General features: G+C 36.2%; 1 protein-coding gene and 1 pseudogene across 1 annotated transcript; one reads left to right on the top strand and one right to left on the bottom strand.

Annotated features, from left to right (window-relative positions):
- Positions 1–6,190: 6,190 nt before the first annotated feature.
- Positions 6,191–9,376, bottom strand: LOC143575436 (lysine-specific histone demethylase 1 homolog 2-like). The gene is made up of 2 exons (XM_077059817.1): positions 7,849–9,376; positions 6,191–6,968 (listed from the first exon to the last, which is right to left on the bottom strand). Exons 1-2 carry the CDS (start codon positions 9,374–9,376, stop codon positions 6,271–6,273), a joined length of 2,226 nt encoding a protein of 741 aa, XP_076915932.1. The 3' UTR covers positions 6,191–6,270.
- Positions 9,377–14,919: 5,543 nt separating this feature from the next.
- Positions 14,920–16,960, top strand: LOC143575449 (vesicle-associated protein 4-1-like; annotated as a pseudogene).
- The last annotated feature ends 7,032 nt before the right edge of the window (positions 16,961–23,992 follow it).

The raw sequence follows: 23,992 nt of genomic DNA, 5'->3' as shown, positions 1-23,992 counted from the left end.
TGGCAACCAAGTAACTATAAGACGGGTGCGGGTACAGTGTCAAGGCAAAACCCTTCACATACTTAGCACCCGCAGGGAATTGAAGCCAAGAATACCTCGGCAACCAAGTAACTATAAGACGGGTGCGGGTACAGTGTCAAGGCAAAACCCTTCACATACCTAGCACCTGCAGGGACTTGACGCCAGGAATACCTTGGAAGTAAAGTAACTATAAGACGAGTGCGGGTACAGTGTCAAGGCAAAACCCTTCACATACCTAGCACTCCGCAGGGAAATGAAACCAAGAAGGATCTTCTGGGCCATGCTTGCGGAAACGGGAATAACATCCCGCATAGCGGGAACGTCGAGAACTAGATTGTTTGAAGCTTCAAGATGGAATTGGTGGTTTTAATATAATTGATCACTATGTTCAAAACTACCAAAACCTCATGGAGAATCCACACAACTAGGACTCAACGCTCCTGACTTGCGAGGAGGTTACAGACCTACCCGCATCATACCCAAAGATCAAGCAGGAAAGTCGGGAATTTCTGCAAGTGACATTAGGACTTCCGCGGGAAGAATCCCCATGGAAAACCTTAAAACTAAACCCTTTTCAAAAACCCTTTGCTTAAGTCCAAAAGTTCACCTCACTTTATTAAACATTCATGAGAAGAACATTGGACTGGGGGGACTTGAAGAGGTAGGTCCCAGCAGAGCCCAGTTGAACTCGCAAGACTCACCTCAAAGAGAGACGTCTGCGCAGAAACCAACTGGATCGGCATGACCCACCATGCTCAGAGACGTGACGTCCTTACGCGCAGTACGCAAGTTGTTCCCGCAGGAAAAGCCTCCCAATGGTTTCCAAGTACTCCGCCTGTTCCCGCAGCTACGGATACCAGCCATCAAGGAAGGCTACCCGCGCAGCAAGGCTACACGCACAAGGTACTTAACTCATAATAATTCAGTAATGTCACCTGAAGGAATGAACAAGCCGGGAACACTCCCGCACAAAGGCGGGAGGGGGAATACTCCCGCCCAAATGAGCCAGTCCGTACGATACTGGAAGATCTTTTATACTGTACCTGACGAGGTATGGGCAAAAGATCTGACCAAAGATACGACAGCTCATTGACAACAGTATGGCGAGCAGCATGCTCTTGTACTGTATGTCACTATTAGCCGCTACCTACTCACCAACTCCTGTCATACCACGTGCATAGCCTGCAGTTGGTGGAAAAGGAATAGTGCACAGCAGGCCTGGTCATTGTCAGCCGCTGCCTACCCACCAACTGCCAGCATGGCACGTGCGTAGGCCACAGTTGGTAGAACAGAAATACTATTCAGCCGGCTATACCCTCTTGGAAACCTACCTTCGGCTATAAATACCCCAAATGGTATGATCATCTCATCTTATCTTGTATCTTACATCTTATACCTGATATCTGCTCTAGCAATCTCTTAATATACACTTATATTCAAGAGCAATCTAGTCTGATTCTCACGCCGGAGGGTGGTCACAAGGAGGTACCCCCCCTTCTCAGTGACGAGCTCACGGTGTCTGTTTTGCAGGTTATCAGAAGAACCATCTTTGCTGGGTCTAACCCCTCGTGGGAAACATCTATTTAACCCCCAGATTATCCGTAATCTGCCCGGGGTCGATTAGTGTTTCTTTACATTCTGAAACGCTTTAAGAACTCTAGACGTATTACACGCCACAAGGTTATCAACGGCTCTGAATTCAGGATACAATGCATCAACAGCACTTTCAACCTGCAATTTAAACAACCCACAGTTATATTTATGTTGCCAGTTTCGCAAATCAGACAAAATGGGTTCCAAATTGAACCTCTGGGGCGAACAACGGAGTTGAGTGTTGGTGGGTGTTGTGTATTGTGGTGATTCTTGAGGCTGATTGTAATGGCAGTATCGGGTTTTTTATTGCTTTGAATTTGAAGTGGGCTGTGGGTGTTGTAGTGAAGGATAAGATTGCATTCATTTTTGCTCAAATAAAACTTTGAGCTTTGTCAACTGGAAGTTAAAAGAATGGGTTTTATAAGCTCGGCTCGTTTAGACTTATGACTTGTTAGCGTTTTGAGCACGACAGTTTTTAGAAATAGATTCCAAATATATCCTCTCAGAATTTAAATTCTCTCTTTATTTCCCTTACTAACTCGTCGATGTCACTATGTTAGAAGTTTAAGTCGACATATGTTTAAACTCGTTGCATCCTAGCTATGTTAGCTCAAAACATGTTGACTCTCAACCATGTTAGCTCATAACTCTTCGCTATGTTAGATAAAAGATTCTAGCTTATCCTTACTAAAAACATGGATCCTTAACTAATTTTAAAAATATTTGAATATTTTTAATTTTATTGGTTTATTAAGTTCTTGTGTATTATATTTTGAATAATAATATGATTAAGAAAATTCATGAATACCATCAAAATTATTTTATGTGTACATTGTTTAGATATATATTTTTAACTAAGATTCATTAGATTTAATTTTAAGCTAATATGGGGGGAGGTGATGGATTTTGAGCTAACATGACGGGGAGGCGACGTGTTTTGAACTAACATAGCAGTGAGATGACAAGTTTAGAAACATGTCGTTTCGAACATCTAACATAGCGGCAATGACGGGTTAGTAAGGGAACAAAGAGGAAATTTAAACTTTGGAGCTGGATTACTAACCGCAACGACCGAATTAATTATAACTTTAGCTAGAGTTCGTTCTTAGGGGAAAAAAAGTATGGCGTAAATGAGCCGAGCCGCTCACGAGCTACTCAAGCTCAGATCGATGCTAAAAACTCAAAACAAGCCGAGCTTTTGCGAGCTCGAGTTGAGCCCAAGCCTCAAATAGAGCTCGTTAAGTTATCGAGCCCGAACTCAAGCTTTGTGTGTTTTTAAGGTGTCCCTCTCTAAGACTTCTGTGTATTGGTTTTACATTATCCAGCCAAGCTTTGGCTCATTGTCACACCCCAACTTAGGGCCTAGAAGTGTGACCAATAGTTGGTACCTGTTTTGTAAATGTATCAGAGTTATGGGTTAATTTTAACAGAAGACTTAAAGGTTTAATATAATATTAATTTACATTGAAAATTTACTTGGGACTTAAATACCCAAGTTGGAAAATATTGTTATTAAATATTACAATGATTTGTATATCAAAAAAAGTAAGCAGACTTCAATCTCCGGGATGTCTCTAATCCTTGTATCTAGTAATCATCAAACTTAGTTATCTGCAGGTGGGATTAAAATACGTCAGCTATGTGCTGGTGAATCGTTATGACTCTAAAAGCATTTAAATAACAATCATAATACAAATATTGTTTTCTTGACAAGCTCAGCAGATATATTGCTATACCTGGTATTTGTAACACTGCCCTACACACACAAGTCTCCGAGCCACGTAGCCCATACCGGAGAAACTATATATGACCATTAGCCTGCGGCCACGTAGCTTTTGACTGTTTAGGCTTAACGGTTATGTTTGGATCCAGACACATGTGAATTTGGTCTGAGTTGTTTTATTCTCTAACTTGTATTACAATGTTTTAGAGATCGCGTAATCTCATGCAAATGTTTGACTGACTTAATAAGACAAACAACCTGTCTATCTTATAGAGTATAAATATGTTTGACTGTTTATAGAGGTTTAACGTATTCACCTGTATCGATGATATGATTGTTTGAAAACCTTTCTTGATTGCGAATGATTGTCAACCTATAAACAAATAGGTTTGAATGATCACCTTGATGGTGTTTCTTGATTAGACTACAGACTTTAAGTCTGGTTTTTAACCTTGATTAGGTTTGTGAATGTTTTGAAATCATGATTGTATTAGTGCGAAGTTTGGTATAGCATGCTTTGGCCTAATAGGGTTTATCACGTTGGCAAACTTCTCCAGGTAAGTAAACAGGTCCCGCGGTTGATTGGGATGTGTACGAATTACTTACCTTAGGCAAGAAGAGTCTACTAATGATATCCCCTTTTCAGTTACTACATGCCCGTCAAAATATAGTTTTGTATAACATTATATTTATAAAAATAATGTTTGATTGAAATCTGTTCATGAATGCTTTTGAGAATACTTTCAAGGTTAAAGGCCATAGCCTTGACTGAGTCTAATTGAAACAACTTAAACTTAGATTCTACCTTAGTGAATGCTCGGGATACTTATGCTAAGGCAGAATGATTGCTTAATTGGCAGAACTTCACTTCTAACTCGCTTATTTGCTCTACAGCTCGTTATAACTTCAATACTTGCACGAACTTCAAGAAAATAGAGCCTCGGAACTACACAGCACTCGGGCACGTACTCCAATGCTAACTATGTGAAAGTGATGGTGAATGAGGGATGAATGAGCTTCAACCCGTAGCCCTCCTTTTATAGTTGAGTTTTAGGGATCGTCGTGTAGCGCGATGCCCTTTTCCCTTAGGCCGTCGCGTAGCGCGACGCCGCAATTGATGAGGTGATGCCACGTGTTGACACATGGTTGGCCACGTGGCCCCGATTACTTAATGGGGTATCGCGTAACGCGATGGGTCTAGAAAACCAAATTTTTCATTTTTAACCCTCTATGTTTCAGAATTGTCACTTTTGGTCCAAAATTGAACAGGGTATTCTCGAGATGTTACACTCGTTAAAGGTAGTACATGACCTCGAGCCAAGTTGTGGCTTTTTAAAGTTTTTCTAAAAATATATAAAACTAATTAAATGCATATATAAATTAATAAATAAATAATAAACGAGCCAAACCCAAGCTTGAAAAAATAACTGACAAGCCAAGCTTTAAAAAAGGGAAATTTCTCAAAATGTCTTATAAATAGAGAGAGATTCCAATTTTGTCCCCATAAATAAAAGTTTTCAGAAATGTCCCTTATAAACACGTCTTTGACGACATGTTTGATCTCAACGCGTCTTTCACAACATTTTTGGCCTTAACGCGTCTTTCACAACATGTTTGCCTAAACACGACGACATGTTTGGCCACCAAACGTGTCTTTCACAACATGGTAGCCTCTAATGCAAGACATGTTTAATTTTTGTAAAAACAAACTCCGTTTAAAATTATCAATTTGGTTGCTGTGGTTGGTAATCCAACTACGAACAAGAAGATTTAAACGTATAGCTTTTTAACTCGCAAAGTTAAATTAGAAATCTTATTATAGTAATTATAATCTTTATATTTTAATAGCGATTCGAGTTTACTATTTTAGGTATATAACATACACGTGATCTTTATTAGAAGTTATTAGGGTTTCACTTTTCCTTAATACGGATTAAAGAGACCCTTAATCCAAATATATTCATACATTGTTGAATCCAAATATCTATTTTGTGTCTTTATATATTTTTTTCTATAATCATCATAAATTGAATCTAAATAAATTTGGTTTACTGCATCTCATTTTGTTCTAGGGTTTATATATACAAGGTGATTTACGCTTTCCTTGTATGATTAGGGGCAAGTACTCACATCAACATATCCCGTTATTTCCCTTTAAATCGTATGCTTGTAACAATATTAATATGAGCAGAATGTTCATAACTCCGGTAAGCTAGTCGGTTCTTTTTAAGGAGAATATATTTTCTCATCTAAACCACCATCCTAATCTCTGAACAACAGTAAACCACATTGGTCATTACCTCGTCATTATGAAATGTTTACCTATGTTAATAGCTTAATAGAAAAGATTTGGTTTCATAAGTTACTAAAGCGTTGAAACCTTCAAATACGAGATTTTTTAATTTGAAATTTCATACGTATAAAGCCAATTTTAATATTATGAGAATCATATAAACACTTTTACTTCTTATTTTAAAAGTAAACATTAAGTGATAAAAGGTTACATAACCGTCAAAACCATATTCATTTCTCTCTCTTCAAAACTAGGGTTGTGCAAACCCGAGAGAATACCCGAAACCTAGACCGATAACATAAAAACATGTCAACAACTAGTTTAATTTGTTTCTTTTTTTGCATCCAAATGTTTTCACAGGATGAAAAAGAAAAAAAAAAGAGTTTACAAGGATGATTACAGTTGATGAGAACCAAAAAAAAGAAAAAAACAAAATCCATGAGACAGTATACATGAAAACCACCACCATTTCAATGCCATCAGTCATATCAATGACGCTATCGCTCATGTCGATTCATCCTTCAAAACACCCAAACCGGTCACAAGTCACAACCCGTCGCACATAAGTCAAACCTTAAAAAGTTTGACTTCAAAACAACATGTGTGCTTACAACAAACAAGAAGACTCAAAGCTTGTGTATCATGTGTACGAAACAAGCCGGTTTCTCACCCTCCCTCTTTTCGAAGCAATACTAGAAATCAAAGAATTTGCTTGGAGGGCAAAACGGTCCAATCCCATTAATTTCAACCCGAGGCTTTTATACAAATACACCATCCGACTTTCACCACCTTCAACCGATTCCAGCTCATTCGCCTGTCCACGCGATATAACCGTATAAAGCTTCAAAGGTTGACCATCGTTGACTTTCCCATTATCATTACACGTCTCTTTTGAACTACTATCGATCGTAACCATCAGAATCCCAGATGACTTAGGGTCTACATTTGACGGGTCAAACACGAAATGAAAACTCCCAAAATTTAAATCGGGATATTTAAACAGGTTTACAAGAATATCACAAACGCCAACGATTTTTCGGTTGTTTTTCTTAAAATGAGTTTGTTTAGTGCTGCCACGTGTGGCTCTATAAATGCATGAAGCTTCTCTTAAGCCGCTTAGATAAGCACCGTGCATGGTGGCAGGGTGCTGGCGGTTGGTGGCTTCGCCTGCGAAGAAAAGTCGGTTTCCCACGTTTTCTGCGAGTATGTCATAATCGCTACCCGAAGAGTGCACACGTACATGAGAGTATGAACCGTAAGAGAGAGGGTCGTTTCCCCATTTTGTACAAACGGATTGGATGGGGTCAGGTACATCAATACCCTTTGGACCGTATATGCCTGTGAAAAAAATATTAAAAAACGCAAAATTAACAAACTTAAAGATTACCACTTTATTAATTCTCAAGCGGGTATAAAACCATAGCCAAAATAACATGGCCAACACGTTGAAGGTCACCTGATGTCTACTTCCGATGCATAAGACCTCGTTTATTGTTTTATTCGAAGATTTAGCATAATACTATAATCCTATGATTTGTAATAAAAAATAACTCATTGAATACTGACCCCCAAAATAGGTACTAAAAAATGACACATTTCAAGTTTCAACCCAAATCCGTTTTGACAGTTACCCGACTCACCGGGCCCGACAATCTTGCTACCTCTAGAGGTCAAAAAATGAACTTAGAAATTGTTCTCTCTATTTACTTATAGCGGGTCAATGGTGGTTGTGTTTATCTTAGATGGGTCAAATAACAAAAACTTAGCTAAAATTAACGAGCCAAATTAGGGAAATCCAAAAAAACTGAAAACCAAACCAAATTGTGAATTCGGTTTTTGGTTTGGTTCTTAACTGTACCCGAATTGTGAGTTCAGTTTTCGGTTATCAACTTGGCAAATCTTGCTTATTCTGAAAACCGAAGCGAATTCAACATGATAAACCGAATAATAACCAGTTTAACCAAATAACTGATCCGAATAAACTGGTTTAATCAGTTGCATTCGATTCAGTTAGACAAAGTCTGTTTTTAACACATACAAACTTAGATTATCATCATGATACTGTAATGTTATTTTTTTGGTAATCAAGTATAACAAATTAATAATCTATGTATATTTTTGAAAAATGAACAAAAAAGTGTCTGCGGGTCAACCCAACTTAGCCCCCCAAGAGAGCCCATGTTGACCCATTGAGCAAGTAATTATGAACTTTTAGTACCTCGAAGGATGCTTAAAACACGATGCAGTAAAGTAGACGGATGAGTCGTTTCAAAAGATGTTGCAGCTTCACCAGCAACCAATGCAACAAGAACCGAACCACCAGAAACCGTATGATAACTATAAAACAAGAAAAACTCGCCCCGTGTATTACTGTTCTCGCTAAGACACCCAAACGTATCCAAATCTTCACCCCAAAACACATTCGGGAACACCATCGCAACCTTATTCAACAACCCGAATCCCAACTTATCAATCGCTTTAAGTTTCCTTTCTGGTAATTCAGGTTCAAACTTCACAACCCGTTTCTTTAACACACCAAGCGGAACCGTGCACAACACCATATCCGCTTGATACGTTTGATCCCCACAAACAACCTCAACACCCTCGTTACCATACCGAACCGTTTGAACAGTTTTTTCATAAAAAATCGGAACCCCATCACATAATGCTTCGATTAACCGCCAATTCCCGCCTGCAAGAAAACAATGATCACCGCCCATTTCATACGGGTCATCTTGGTCCCAATACGCAGCCGAAAGATTCGAAAGACAACCCGCGTTCGCGTATTCCAAATTCGCAAAATGCCAATCGAGTAACTGTTTTTCCTCATGAGTTTTTGTGACGGTGTACAGCTGTCCAAGTTTTTCAAGAACCGAGCCTAACGATATATCAGCAGCTGATTTGCCCATAATTTGTCTAAATTCCGTGACTTTGTCTAAAAGCCGGTTAAAAATAAACTCTATTTTCGAATCAATTTCATCACCAACGGGTTGACCTTTTGGATCATACAACGGGCATTTATCTCTAACTTTATGAAGCGGGATCGACAGCTGACGAGCCAAAACACCAAGCGGATTCGCATGAATACCCGTAATAACACTACCACCAAGATCCACCGCAGCATAATTACCCTTTTGCCCCATCTTTTGCGTATAAACCCTCCCACCGGGTCGGTTCCTACCTTCCAACACAACCACCTTAAACCCAAAAGCTAACAACTGTCGAGCCGCAGCCAACCCCGCAAGGCCCGCACCGATTATTATAACCGACCCTTCGGTCGCTTCTTCGGGCATCTGCGCCTTGAACGGCGGCGAAACCCCAAAGTTAATATACCCATTAAACAACAGAAAATCATACGCCGAATGTATCAACTGTTCATACTCGTTACTCACCGTTTCTCTAATCTGCCCTTTCGAAAGCCACCCGTGCACGTTAGCTCTCCACCGCGATAAAATATGGTTCCTAACAACGATATAATCGTTCTGCTGCTTCCCATCTAACTCACTAACAACATTAGCCCGAATCTCTTCCTCAAGCAACGCATCGATCGGAAACCCTAACGAAAGCGCTATCATCGCTTCCCTCTCGGTTTCTTTCTCCAACTCTTTCTTCGTTCTAAACCGCTTCCTACTCGATCCGCCTAACTGTTTCTCTAAAAAATCATCCATCAGATTCTCATCGTAGCTTCTCAAAGCCGGTTTCTTTCTTAACAACCGTTTCGATACCGAACCCGGGGTAGTCTCCATCAAGTTCAAACTAAAAAACACAAACCCAGATCAAATTTCAATAAACCCAGATCGAATTTGTTGTAAATGTTATGAATGCAATGAATTGGCACATAAAAAAGCCCTAATTGGCGGCAAAATTGAAGGTAAAAGATAGGTGAATCATAAGCTAAGTGGGTTTCTAATATGGCTTTGTTAGGGTTATGATTATAGAGAAGAATTGGGATAATACGTGCCGGAAGTTGAATCGCGTTATCGGCAATTTGAAAGGTTGAGGGGGAAAAATTAGGGCTTTTTTTGGAAGGAATGTATATCGTTCGTTATTTGGAGGGAAATTAAAGGTATTATTATTATTGGGCTTTGGAATAGATGGCCCAAAATAGAGAGTTTATGATCGGTTTGTTTTGCGACGGGACTGTTAAACCAGATAAAAAATAAACATAAAAACGTTAAATCATGCGTATGCATACCAAGACGTAAATAGATTTATACATGCAATTTGGTGCGATCATGATATGCCAAAATGTGTGAATTAGTTATTGATGGCTTTAAATGAAATGCGAGAATGTACGACTTGTTGGCAATTGCTTAGATTTTTTAAGAGTGAAAGAGTAGATCGTTATAGATCTTGTTTCTATATTGCGTGTAATAACTTAGATAATAAATGTTACTAGGTGTGATAGAAGAGGGGGTCAGTTATTTCTCTTTTGACGTGATGCGTATCCGTGGGAGTTTAATACAGATGTTGCTGAAATAGGTGGTGTTATGACACCATGAGCTAGTGTCAATCTAATTTCTGTTTACCGTATTTGACGAATTAACTCACATATTTTTACGTGAACGAACCTATTATCATTAAAAAAAAATCGAAACCACTGATTATGAAAAGAGTTAATTGCATAAATCACCCTTGTGGTGAATACCATTTTGCAGGAATCAACCCCGTGGTGGATTTTTCAAGGTATCACCCCGATGGTCAACACTTTTTTGCAATTGGAACCAACCATCCATCTTCGTTACTTCTTTACGTTAAAGTGAGGGGCGCATCGAGAAACCCCCCTCCTTTTAACAAGTTACAACCCTAATTCCCGTCTTCACCGTCATCATCAATTCAAAATGGCGTGAATAATGGACTTGTTTGTCAACACCAACGCTGTCTCAGGTAACTGCCATTCTCGTTAACGTTGGTCGGTTGTTAAATTCCAGTTTGCTAATAGAATAATCCAAGTAATGGTCGTAGCTAAATCAGTTATTTTTATGATTTTGTAGGGGCGATGTGGATTAATGCCTCGTAGACCCACCTAAGGGTGGATTTTGTTGTGTTCGTCAATACATACCTAAACTGAATCTTCATCATCCGCTTTACTGCATGAGGCCATAATCAATTTTAGTAGCTTTTAATTAGTTTGAATCAGCTTATATGTATTTTAAATAGGAAAATTGGAAATTAATAATCTCACCTTTTGTGTATTGCCCAATAATAATCACACCTTTGAAAATCACTACCAGTGATCCCACCTTTCAACTATTTTTGTCACAATGGTCATTCGTTAAATAATACTTAACGTCGTTAAGTTTTTTCCTAGTTTCAAATCGATGTTTTAGGGCTTTTGATCGGAAGAAGGATACGAGTCGACAGATGTAAAACTTATCTCGAAATGGTGATCCAAACGACGAAACAATGTTTCGATTTGGGTGCTTGAATTTCCAATTAACGAAAATCAATCCATTTGAATCACCATTTCGAAATAAATTTTACATCAGTCGACTCATAAAATGCCGACAGCAAAAACCATGATACGCAAGCAGAAACGCGTTCCTTATCGCTAACTCAATAGACTTAGCCCAATCTGAAATTATTGCCAGGTTTGGATGATCACCGACACACTCTCTTAGTTTTGTAAAAGACCATGTCCATGATTCACCGCTTTCCTTCTTACCTACACCGTAGGCTATGGGAAAAATTTTGTGGTTACCATCCATACCGATCGCCAAAAACATTGTCTCTTTGAAACTGCCCTTTAGATGCGCCCCATCGATTATAATCACGGGACGCAAACACCTAATAAAACTTCTTATCTGAAACGAAAAAATGTACATGCATCTTAAACAAAACCTAAAATTAAATTTATAAGAAACATTTAATAAATGCATTTTATAACTTATAGAAACACCAATGGCAATAAATAGCATTTCAAAACAATTTAAATAATCTATTAAGATATGAGTCCGAGTTTCAGGATTGGCAATTTCTAAATTGTGACACTATATCGGAAGTTTACCAAATGAATCCTCGAAGGAACCAATACAAAGACTCTCGGCATAAACTTTACCTTTCCAACCTTGCTTGTATGATAAGTTTGATATGAATATTTGACCAATAATGTTCACAACATCCTTCCCTTTAAGGTTACGTAGGCTGCCCTTAATCAAATCCTTAATGAAACGAGCCACCACTTTTTTATAAAAATTGCGATGATTACGATGCATTTCCGTCTTAGAACATGTATGAACGTCATTAAATGACGTTATATTAAATGCTTCAGTATCTTTGATGCTTCGTGATCGCAAAAACCATTCACACCCTTCAGACCTACATCGCACATCTAGGGGCGGACCCACATAGATCCTATCGGGTTTCCGGAACACCAATGTTTTTTAAAATTATTTAGAGACGGTATATTAAATTTTGTAAGGACCCCATAAAAATTAATACTTGGAACCCATACAATAGAGGTTGAATTGGTCTAGTGGAAAATCACTTATTTTGCATTTGAGAGGTTGCAAGTTCAAGCCTCATCATGCTCTATTCTTGTTGCTTTTTAAATTTTTTTTATATACTTGTCAATATTAGTTATTTAGTTAGGGCATTTATATCTTTCATTAGTTTCTCCCGTGTAGTCATTATCACCATACAACATATATAAACGTGGATTTTGCATATTCTTTTATTATTTATCTTGTTTATGTATACTATAATTAATCATTTATTTGTGTTAGAGTTAGTTTTTCATGTTTTCGTCCTTTATGTAAGATTATATGTGTGTGTGTGTGTGTGTGTAACTTATGTTTATGTTTTCCGGGTATGAATAAAAATGAATTAAAAGTCTATGTTCTATCTAGTTTCTAATATAGATTCTTTCTACTTACTTGTTTCCAATGACACCATATTTCCGTATTTTATTATGTTCCTTGCATCGACCCGACCCAAATAACGACCGACCCGAAAATTTTGTAAACCGAAAAAACTGGGACCCCATTAGCAAAAAATCCTGGGTCCGCCACTGCACACATCTAATCGTTGTTTATTAGATCTAGAAGTTATAAACTCAAACCCCTCGGTTAGTGCCACAATTCCTAGCTCAACTTGCAGCTCGTCTTTGTTCATAAACACTTTCCTTAAAAAAGGATCCGAAGATGAACAAACAAATTTACTACTGTTTCCTTTCTTTGATTTAGAAAAACTATCTTCAAGAAGTAATGGTGGGTTATCATTCAAATCAATAGATTGTTTAGTATATTCACATCCACCATCATTCAAATCAATAGATTGTTGATCTACACATCCACTGCCACCAAAATCACCATATTCATAAATTGATATATTCAAATATGGTATAAATCGTTTTCGAGGGACATTCAAATCATCGATAGGTTCTGGCATACAATCACCATGTTCTCCAACAACATACACGAACACTATTTTAGAATTGTGGGCCTTTTCATGCCGTTTTAAGAAAAGCGACAAGTCATTGTCATCTTATATATCAACTGGATATGAGTACCATGAGAACTTGTATAATAATCGTGAAATGTGTGTTACCTTAAACCGACCTTCAAGTAATTCCATCAGCTTCGAGTGGTTGACGTTTGAAGCAAGAGTGACACCACCCCGCTTACAGTTTATTGGAACATAGTGAAAGATTCCATTATTGTTTTGCCAATTACCACCACAACAAACCACAACATTATCAAATTCCATGTCTAGTTAGGTTGAAGAATTTGAGTAAGAAGATGAAGAAGAGGATGATAAACAATGTAACAAAATATAATAAGGAAAGAAAGTTATTAATTAAAATCTTGCCGGTGTAGACGGATGAAAGTTAAATCATGTCGGTGTAGACGGAATTTAAATAAATATTACCGGAGTGGACGGAATTAGAATAAATCCAACTTATAAGAAGGAATACAATAATTTCGTCTCCTAAGAACAAATGTCTTTGAAATGCGTCTCTCAAGATGAATTTTAAAAAACCCATGTTCCTAGAATTTTAAAATATGTACGGCCCAGGTAGGAAATATAAAAAAACAGTCTTGGGAGACTGTACTTTGAGAAGAAAAGTTAAGAAACAATTTAGCCTGCACCCTCAATATTTGAAAAGGTTTGGACTTTTCCATCAACATTTTCTCGTATTTGGTCTGCTTCATACATAGTTTTAATACTTTGGCATGCTCCCTCATAATTTTTAGAGTAAAGTGCCAAAATTGTCATCGAGGTTTGGTCAATTATGCTACTTTAGTTCAAAAAGTTTTTTTTTTGTGTAACTGGACCATCGAGGTTTCTCACGTTCTGCCAGTTACGTCCAAATAAATTTTATAGTTAAGTAAAGGGTAAAATAGTCTTTTCAGTTTATTTATTATTTTATTAGTTTTTAACCACTACACACCCTGTTCACCATCTTCATTAACTCCGGTTACTATTGCGCATCATTAACAATGCTAACAACTAGGAATCATGTACAATTGGGGAATCATGCTTTATACGAAAATTGTCTTCCATCTGCAATTAAAACCGCCAAACACTGATTGGGAGTTAACTGGTGGGGGTAGGCTGGAAAATAGCTCGCCGGAAAAGAAATAGAGACGGTGGTTGTATGCCTGGAAAGAAGGCTAACGGGTTGGGGGTGGGTAATATAATTTAATTAAGTTTTTGTTTAAAGCTTTAAATAAGTAATAAATAATAAATAAATTGAGAAGACGGTATTACCCCTGACTTAACGTGAAAAGTTAGCAAAAAGTGGGAAACCTCGATGGTTCAGTTGCAAAAACAAAACTTTTGAGACTAACGTCACATAATTGATCAAACCTCAAGGATGATATTGGCTTCTGCCAAGCAGACGCCACCGACGTGTCAGTATTTCGTAAAATTTACGACGTCATTTCAAATATTATTTGATTTGATTGTATATTATTTTATTATGATATTAATGCCTCCTGATAATGCTGAAAATCAAGCGGTTGTTATTAGATCTTAGGGATGAACTATGAACAATGTTAGGCCTGTAACACACTATGTATTATTTAATCATATTTTTATGTATAATTATAATTATTAAACAAATATATATTAAGCAGACTATATAAAAGTTATATAAATAATAGGTGCTCCTTTAGGTTAACTAACTAGCCTGCTAGCCGGCTCGGGCTTGATTATTAAACAAGCTTATTTTTAGGCTCGAGCTTGTTTAAGCTCTGGTAGATTCAACTAGGCTCAACTTCTCAGGCTCGATTGTTTCGAGCTTTATTTTAACATCTCGAGCGTGAATATTTTAAGCAAAAATGAAATGTACTTAACAGCAGCAGTTAATGCTGTTAATAGCTGTTAGAAGTCAGTTAAGAGTTTGAGCTAGCCAACTTTATAGTCTAATCAAATGGCTATAAATACAAGATTTGTTGTTAAGAGGCTTAGGTATCACAGGTAAGTCTAGTGATGCTGGTGAATATTTTGAAATTATGTTCGCATTACAACCAATACCAGAGATGAAGAAGCATTGAATAAACTGCTTGATTAAAATAATTAAAATTTGTTGCAAGCTTATGTTGAAACTAGAGATTTAGATGTCAAATTACGGAACTATCCCTAACCTTGGTTTTCTTAAGTAGCATTTGAAATCAGACATCCCTGCAAGATGTTGTTAAATAGGAGGAGTATATGTCTATGCGTTTAGATGATAATTATCAATGATGAGTTGTATTACCTAGGTTACTTATTGATAGATATGGTGTGTAAGTTCTGCAAGCTCAGTTTTGGTTTCTGCAAGTAATTTGAAAAATTCGCAGAGGCGGTGGGATATTCATACGTATTGTTTGATACCTATTAACTGCACTTCATTCCATTGTTGTTGGGACACAGCAAAAGTGTTCTTGATGGCAAGGGCTGAGTTAGTTGTAATTATATATATATAACACAATATGTAATATTTAATTATATTTATCATATCTTTATGCATAATTATAATTATTAAACAAATATATATTAAACATACTATATAAAAGTTATATAAATAATAGGCTCATTTAGGTTCGTGAGCCGGCTCAAGCTCGATAGGGATAGCTCGGGCGCGATCATTAAACAAACTTATTTTAGGCTCAAACTCGTTTAAGCGCAGCTCGATTCGAGTTTTTTGCGAACCAATCTCGAGTAGCTTGCGAGCGGCTTGGCTCATTTACACGTCAAATTACACTGATCTGATTTTTTGCCATAGTCTTTGGTGTTGCAGATGAGACTGGTAAACAGGTTAGGAGTGCTGTTCGGTTAAGAGCCATAGCAATTCTCATGTTGCTTTCAAGGTTTCTCAATTCTCAAACAGTTTAACTTCAATTTCTAAGCCAATTGATTTATGAAATGACATCAGGAAATAAACTATCTTGTTGTATTTTCTGTTTCAGATCCTTTAGATTCAAACGACTGCACCTAAGAGCTGCTATATGCGACCTCCCAGTGGTGTTCTGGCTCCTGGCGAAAGCCCCATTGCTACAGGTAATGATTATGATTTTGTATTTGCATAGATCATAATTCATAACATATGTGTGGTTAATTGACTGACATAAACTGATAACAGTTTTCAAGCGTGTTGAGCTACCGGATAAGAACAAAAAACAGTCGGATCAAAGGAGTAAGGTGAAGTTCAAGATTATGAGCCTCAAGGTGAAAGAAGGAACAGACTTTGTGCGTGAATTGGTAACTTTTTATTATTTGTTCATTTTAACATCATTTTATTGTTTTTAAAAAGCTTTATGAATTATGATCAGGTTTTTAACATTTAAAATCTTGTTACAGTTTGATGAGCAAAAGGATGAAGTAGTTATTGAGAGGATTTCAAGAGTTATTTTATTAAATGTGGATCGCTCTACCCCGGTAAGTTAGTGATCGATTTTTAAAATGACTTTTTTTACTCTTTTTATATATATGCTACCAAACACACACATGACAAATAATCAAAATCAAATAGAAAACTAAAAAGCAGAAGGTAATCACCAGCACTTGTTTCTTATATTCTTGTGGTTATTTTTTATGATAATATTCTTTCTTCTTTTTCAGATAATGCAAGACGAAAAGAAGATACGGTTGTTGGTTCACACTGGGGGCAGATGGAAGGATCAGGATACAATGCATTTGAGTATGAGGGAATCGGTGAAAGAGCATATCCGCTAGAGATCCCTTCGGATTTAAACTCGTTTTCGGTGTTGATGGATCTTGTGATGAGGGCAGCAGGTGTAGGGGAAGATGAAGATGTTGGAAAACTAACTTACAAACAGGTCTCATCGCTTTTGCCTTTGGGGCAAATCCAGGGGATCCATCACCAGAGAGAGGCTATGCGCTGATACTTCTCGTCCGAGACATTCATGTTGAAAACTTCATGCAGAGAATGAAAAGTCGACCCCAACTTAGTCATGACTTGTATCTTGTGAAACAACGTTAGTCAGTCTTATGTTGTTTTTCAGATTTTCTGGATGAGTCTGTTTAGTTTCGCATTCTGCCTAGTTAGCTTATGCAAAATATATATCTATATATATATATATACTGTTCTGCTTTAGTAATGAAAATAGCTCTGTTTGAGAGACATCTTATTTTGTTTCTCATCTTGTGATTATGCCAATTCAGCCTATTGATAAGCACGCTGCACGCATAGACAGAGATATAAGCAGGTACCTGTATGTGTATGCAGCTTGTCATTTAACTCGTTACTTTCATAACTAAAATTAAATGCATTTCACCAAAGGTATCAGTTATTCCCAATATAGAGTTTAGGATATATAAAGAGTGGATATTACTGTGAACAGTTATAGGCATGTTAAGGTAAGTGTTTTGCTGCTTAAAACATATAATTTACAATATATTCTACTTCAGATTACATTGATTTTAACAACAGATTCTTTCCGGAAACACTACTACTTCATATTAGTAAAATTGTCAAAATCCGACTTTGTGAAGCACCCGATTGTCCCAAAAACTACTTGTTCTTAAAACGAGAAATAATATATTGGGTCACTTGACAAGTAAACTGCAACGACGTTAGCACAAAAAAACTAAACTTTCCCGATTAAACATCATTCACAACGCCCCTATATGCTGCTTTTTCACTAGAAGTGGATGTTATGTGGCCAATATTGGTTAATGGTTATGAATTTGAATTGCATTGATGTTATGATCTGTATATATGTATGTATGATTGTATAGTGTATATAGACGTCTTAAGAGATTGTATCTACAGTTGTATATACGATTGTAGGTATAAGGATGATAAATGGTGACATTGTCTAAGTGTGTGTATGCATGAGTGTGTTGTGCCGGTGCATCTATGTCTTTTCACAATAGTAGAACAACACTAAACTCTTTAGTTAAGTAGTCAAATGTTTGACTTTGGTAGCATAAAACAGTTAGTCATACATACACACACAGTATGTATAATTCAGTGTGTATAATTAGTATGAATTTCTATGTATAATTAGTACATATTTGTGCATGGGGCATAACTGCATAAGTGTCTTTTCACATTGGTAGAACGTCAACAAACTGATTAGTTAAGTTAAAACAGTCAACCGTTTGACTTTGTAAGCAATGTTTGTATATGTATATATGTAGGGGCATAACTGTCTTTTCACATGTATGTCTGACTGTGTAATGGTGTCAATGTGATCAATGGGGTACTCAATGTGTATGTTATATATGCATGTATCTATTTGTTTCTCTATATGTCCGCTCCTATATGCCTGTGTATATAATATATGTATGCATGCTTGTGTATGACTGTGCGTGTATGCATATATGTGTTTGTGTGTGTATGTGTCCGTGTGTGTATGTGAGGGGGTGCGTGTCTTTTCATTTCTGCAGGGGCATAACTATCGATTCACATGTGTGTGTTATATATGAGTCTGTTATGTATGTATATGTATGTGTGTGACTGTGTGTATGTGTCTGTTTCTGTAAGCGTATGAGTGTGTATGCTTCTGTATGTGTATGTATGTGCCTGTAAATGTGTCTTGTACAAATAAACAGTTTGACTTAGGATAGTCAAACCGTGTGTTTAATATGCTTAAGCACTTAACCATTTAGATAATCAACATTAGTTTTGTTTATATTAATTTGAGTGTAATAAGCAACTTAAATTGAAAGTCAACGGGTCATAGAAAGTCAAACAATGAAAGTCAAAATTTAGTTGTTACATTTGGAGGGAAAACGTTTAACATAAATAGGGTGCAAATTGCATATAACATACCATAGGGTTGCAGATTGCAAGGGTATTAGAGTCTTTTCACAGGAAAACTAACTTTGGAACTAACGGCCGGTTCCAATTACAAAAGAGTGTTGATACCTGTGAAAAATCCTCCACGGGGTTGATTCCTAAAAAACGGTGTTCATCATGGAGGAGATTTATGCAATTAACTCCCTCTATCTCTCTCTCTTATTTATTTTTTATTTTTATTTTTTGATAAATAACCTTTTTTATATAAAACTTTTAAAGAAACTATACGAATTATTAAATACCAAACCCAATTGAATTGGGCAATTGGTACAAACGTTATATTAAAGAGAACTGCATAATATCAATTTAAAAATTGGCCAATGACCCAATTAACATATACAATTTAAATAATAATTAAATATAAAATATGAATTTCAAATAAACAATAAAAAAAACCCTTGATGTACGCACACTAATTATACATAAGTTAAACTCCATTCTATATTGGTTCTTGGGAACTATAGTTACAATTTATGCTTTATATGTTTAAAATGAATTTCCAAGAACAATCGGGCTAATGGACAAGTAAACGAGCAAAGTTGAGAAGAAAAAACCACAATGTCCCCTCGATGAGGTGAACATGCCCCGTGTCTTACCAAACACGCCCCTCCCCCGTGGTTAACTTTCCTACATGTACTTGATGACAAGATCGGTGGAGCGGATTTTTGGGACCACCACGGGCAATGCCTCACTGGGCATGGGCTGTGCCTAATGTGTCAGACTAGTAGGCACACTTAGCTTGTTTGGTAAGGAGGTCGGCCAACTTGATAAAAACCATAATATCGTTCTTTTAATCCAGCAATTTATAGAACATTGAAAGTATTTGAAAGGCTTGGGAGGTCCGTACATCATTAGTAAGAAGCATCATCATTCCTATACATCTTGATCTATAACTTCTACTTCTAGTAAGATTATCTTGATGTAGCATCTCATTGTATCCCTTACTATCGAGGTCGAGTTTGACATGTCGTTCGTTATTGAACATGTGAGAAGGCAACTAGCATCAAATAAACCTATTGAATTGTATCTTAACGTTTGACATTGGGATGTTATGTGTTTTTGTTTGCTAATGAAGTTTATTTTGAGACTATTTCTGTAGTTTACAAATCTAGTCGGTCTATGCAATATAATAATTTTACAATAAAAATTGTGTGTATAGTACTCATTGGGAGAGTCAAAAACTTTTTTCTATGGGTTTGGGATTTTTTTATGATCGTTTTTTTCCGGTATTGGAGTTTTCGGGCCCAGATGGGTCGGGTCGGGTCGGGTCAACCATCGTTCAGATAAATAAAATACAATATCACTATCATAACAAAAGTACATCATCAACATTCAATAAAATAAAAAGTCATATTAAATAAAAAAATATATAAAATATTATAAAGTTAAAGGTTATCCAATAATATTAGGAGTGAGAAAAGCAAAAAAAAACACTAATTTGGTAAATACTTTTGAATTTTGAATGAACACTATTTTAGTAAATATTTTTCCTACACCACACTTTAGGGGAAAAAAAACTCAACTTACTGCTATACAATATATATCTATATTTATTTATAGATATATATCTATATTTATTAAACTAATAACAGTGCATTTAGCAATTTGGTTTACTAAAATGTTCCATTTTTCTCCTGTGGTACGGTGTCACTCTTCACAAAAATAAGGTAGGTGGTTTAAATTCTTACAAATGTAAGGTTCCAAAGACAGTGAAAAAAATTGTTATTTGAAAAAAAAAAAATTAAAGGTACCTGTGTAATGTAGTGTGTAAGGACATGGGATAGTGACCACTCGCGAATATGAACCAATTTTTTGAACTCGTCAGTTTGAAAGACCAAAGCTTGGAAATATACTGAAAAAGTAAGTTATTGTACCATTTTAGCTTTTAAAAGCAAAGTATACCGTGGACAACTTAACATAAACATAAGGGTTACAATTATTTTCATATATACACTTACACCTAACTTTTAAAAAAAAGTTGAAAAGTAATTGCTTATTTTTTTGAGTTACAAATTTCAAAAATCAAAAACCAATATCGAAATAAAAACCAAAATAAAAAAGTTAAGCTAACTCGTCAGTCTGAAAGACCAAAGCTGAGAAATATACTGAAAAGTAAGTTATTGTACCATTTTAGCTTTTAAAAACAAAGTATATTGTGGACAACTAAAAATAGGGTCACATTTATTTTCATATATACACTTACACCTACTTTAAATAAAAAAAAGTTGGAAAAGACTTGCTTATTTTTTTTGAATAACAAATTTCAAAAATCAAAAACCAATATCGAAATAAAAACCAAAATTAAAAAGCTAACTCGTCAGTCTGAAAGGCCAAAGCTGGGAAATATACTGAAAAGTAAGTTATTGTACCATTTTAGCTTTTAAAAGCAAAGTATACTGTGGACAATTAAACATAGGGGTTATATTTATTTTTATATATACACTTACACCTAACTTTAAATAAAAAAAAGTTGGAAAGTACTTGCTTATTTTCTTTGAGTAACAAATTTCAAAAATCAAAAACCAATATAGAAAAAGAAACCAAAATAAAAAAGTTAACTCGTCAATCTGAAAGGCCAAAGCTGGGAAATATACTGAAAAGGTAAGTTATTGTACCATTTTAGCTTTTAAAAGCAAAGTATACTATGGACAACTAAACATAGGGGTTACATTTATTTTCATATATACACTTACACCTACTTTAAATAAAGGAATATTGGCCTCATTTAATCTTAACTATGTCTCATTGACAAATATAAGGACTAACTATCGAAATGACAAAATATAATTCCAATTACGCATGTGGGTGGAAAATTAACGAAAACTTAACCAGCCGTTAGTTTTTGGTGACGTGGCCGCTGACGTGTCTCTTAACCAGCTAACGGGGACGATGAGTTGTCATTAACCCGCTGACGTGGACGATGACTTGTCATTAATTTAAAAAAAATAAAATAATAATAATAATAACATCATCTCACACCCTTTCTTGTAGACATATACACACTCCAAAACTAAATCTTTCCACAAATTACAAAACCCTAACCCTAAAACAAAACACCAACAATCAATCAATCAATTACTGAAATTAACAACTTTGAGCTATGTGTGGTGGTGCGATCATCTCCGACCTCATAGGTCCTACGGCAAGGAAGACTCGCCGTTGGACCGCCGCTGACCTTCTCGGGAAACCTGATTTTTTGAAGAACCCTATCCGATCTGAGGCTTTGGATCTTGATGATGAGTTTGAGGCTGATTTTCTAGGGTTTAAAGATGAGGGTGATCCTCAAGAACAACAACGTGTTATCTTTGCTTCTGCACCGACCACCACCTCACCATCTCTCCGGCCACCGCCTCACCAGCTCCGACCACCATCATTATCAGCTACTTCACCCCACCTCCACCGTCCACCATGGTTACTCCGAGCACCATCACCGTCAGCGTCACCGTTACCATCGGCTTTAGAAGCTAGTGATGTTACTGGAGAGTTAGAGAATGAGGATCGGAAGTAATCGTCGTCCGGAGAATGAGCGGAGGAAAGAAAGCAGGTGATGGTGGATTGGTGATGGTGAGTATGATATAAACAAAAACAGAGGATGATGATGATGTATGGTGATGGTGGTTTTAAGATTTTTTTTATATAATTAATAGCCTCGTCAGCATCCCCGTCAGCAGTTGTGTCAGCGGGTTATGAGACAGCTAAGCCGCTACGTCACAAAAACTAACGGAAGGTTAACTTCCCATTAATTTTCCATCCACATGCGTAGTTGGGATTATATTTTGCCATTTCGATAGTTGGTCCTTATATTTGTCAATGGGCCATAGTTGGTATTATATGAGGCCAATATTACTTAAAAAAATATGATTGAAACGAGTTAAATTGGGTTGACATTTTTTGAGTTTTTTTTAATATAATGAGAAAAACGGAGGAAACTTTTTAGTTTTTTTAGTTTTTGATTTCTATTTCAAGTTATAATTTTTTAATTATTATTTTTTTATTTTTTAATTAGGGATTTCTGAAATCTCAACCCATTTTAACCAATTTCAGAACCCCCTCATTAATGTAACATATCGGATTTTTCGTATTTGTATTCGTTTAAGTTTAAACCGATTCGGGAACGTAATTTGGATCTTTCGAACTATTTAAAACTTGTATTTGTTGGTATTTAACTTGATTTAACTTATTTTATAATTTCATAACTTTCAATTATGCCAAATAATCTTTAGAAACCTTTAAAATCGCTTAAAACGACTAAAAATCGTATTTTCGGGAACTACAGGGACTAGTTTTGCCAATTACTTCCTATTTTTGATTAAATTAACGGAACTTAAGCTCCAAGATATCACAACTAATTTTATAAAACATTCAAATTTCATTTTATTGCTGTCCAAACCGAAATCTTTAAGTTATTATACCCGATTTTATCATTAATTAATTATTCGGTTTCCTAAAATAGTTATTTCCTAATAACAAGCCTTCACTCTTAATATTTAAACAAGGCATATCATAAAACCCAAGATTATTACTTCAATACCAGCCACCACGTCTAAAATCCACGAAATTTCCCTTCCACCATTGTCGGTTTCTTCAATTTCTTCAAGTTCGCCTTCGTTGACTTTCAAGCTTCAAGACCCTTTGACCTCGATTATCTCTTGTTCCATTCATCGTTAGGGTAAGTTGTCTTCTTCAATATTGTAGATTTCTATCTGTAGAACAAAAGACCTCAATCAATTTTGCTGATTCAGGGAGTCTCGGTGGTCAATTGGACTCAAACTTGTTTAAGGGCATAATAGTTAACAAGTTTGACTTAACATTTTCTTATACTTCTGGTCGGAATCAACGTTCGGTCCAGAAGACTTTTATTCTTGTAACGAAATTTTAAGGCTACTGAACAAAACCCGACTTCCGAATCGCTGTTCGGATTCTGGTCAGTACCAGCTCGCTTAAACGTTTAATTTAACACAACTAGAGTTCTACTCATCCTTTTGGATTGATTCCAGCGGTATTTAGTTCTTCTTTACTTATATTATATTATCCCAAAGTTTCAGGTTCTGATCATTAATCTCGTTTGACACGTAGTGGACGACTCGCTTAAACTTTAACTCGTTTATTT

This window comes from Bidens hawaiensis, unplaced genomic scaffold (genome assembly GCF_021521415.1).
Source record: "Bidens hawaiensis isolate Kalapana, Puna unplaced genomic scaffold, B.hawaiensis_p1.1 tig00027401_1, whole genome shotgun sequence".
In the NCBI taxonomy this organism is placed as follows: domain Eukaryota; kingdom Viridiplantae; phylum Streptophyta; class Magnoliopsida; order Asterales; family Asteraceae; genus Bidens; species Bidens hawaiensis.
This window is presented reverse-complemented; position numbering and strand designations above follow the sequence as displayed.

What these genes read in the sequence shown, in the direction of transcription:
- LOC143575436 (XM_077059817.1), bottom strand. Translation starts at nt 9,376, where the DNA reads ATGGAGACTACCCCGGGTTCGGTATCGAAACGGTTGTTAAGAAAGAAA. An exon ending in TGTTTTAAGCATCCTTCGAG is followed by an intron (nt 6,969 to 7,848) that starts GTACTAAAAGTT and finishes TTTTTTTCACAG; the next exon opens with GCATATACGGTCCAAAGGGT.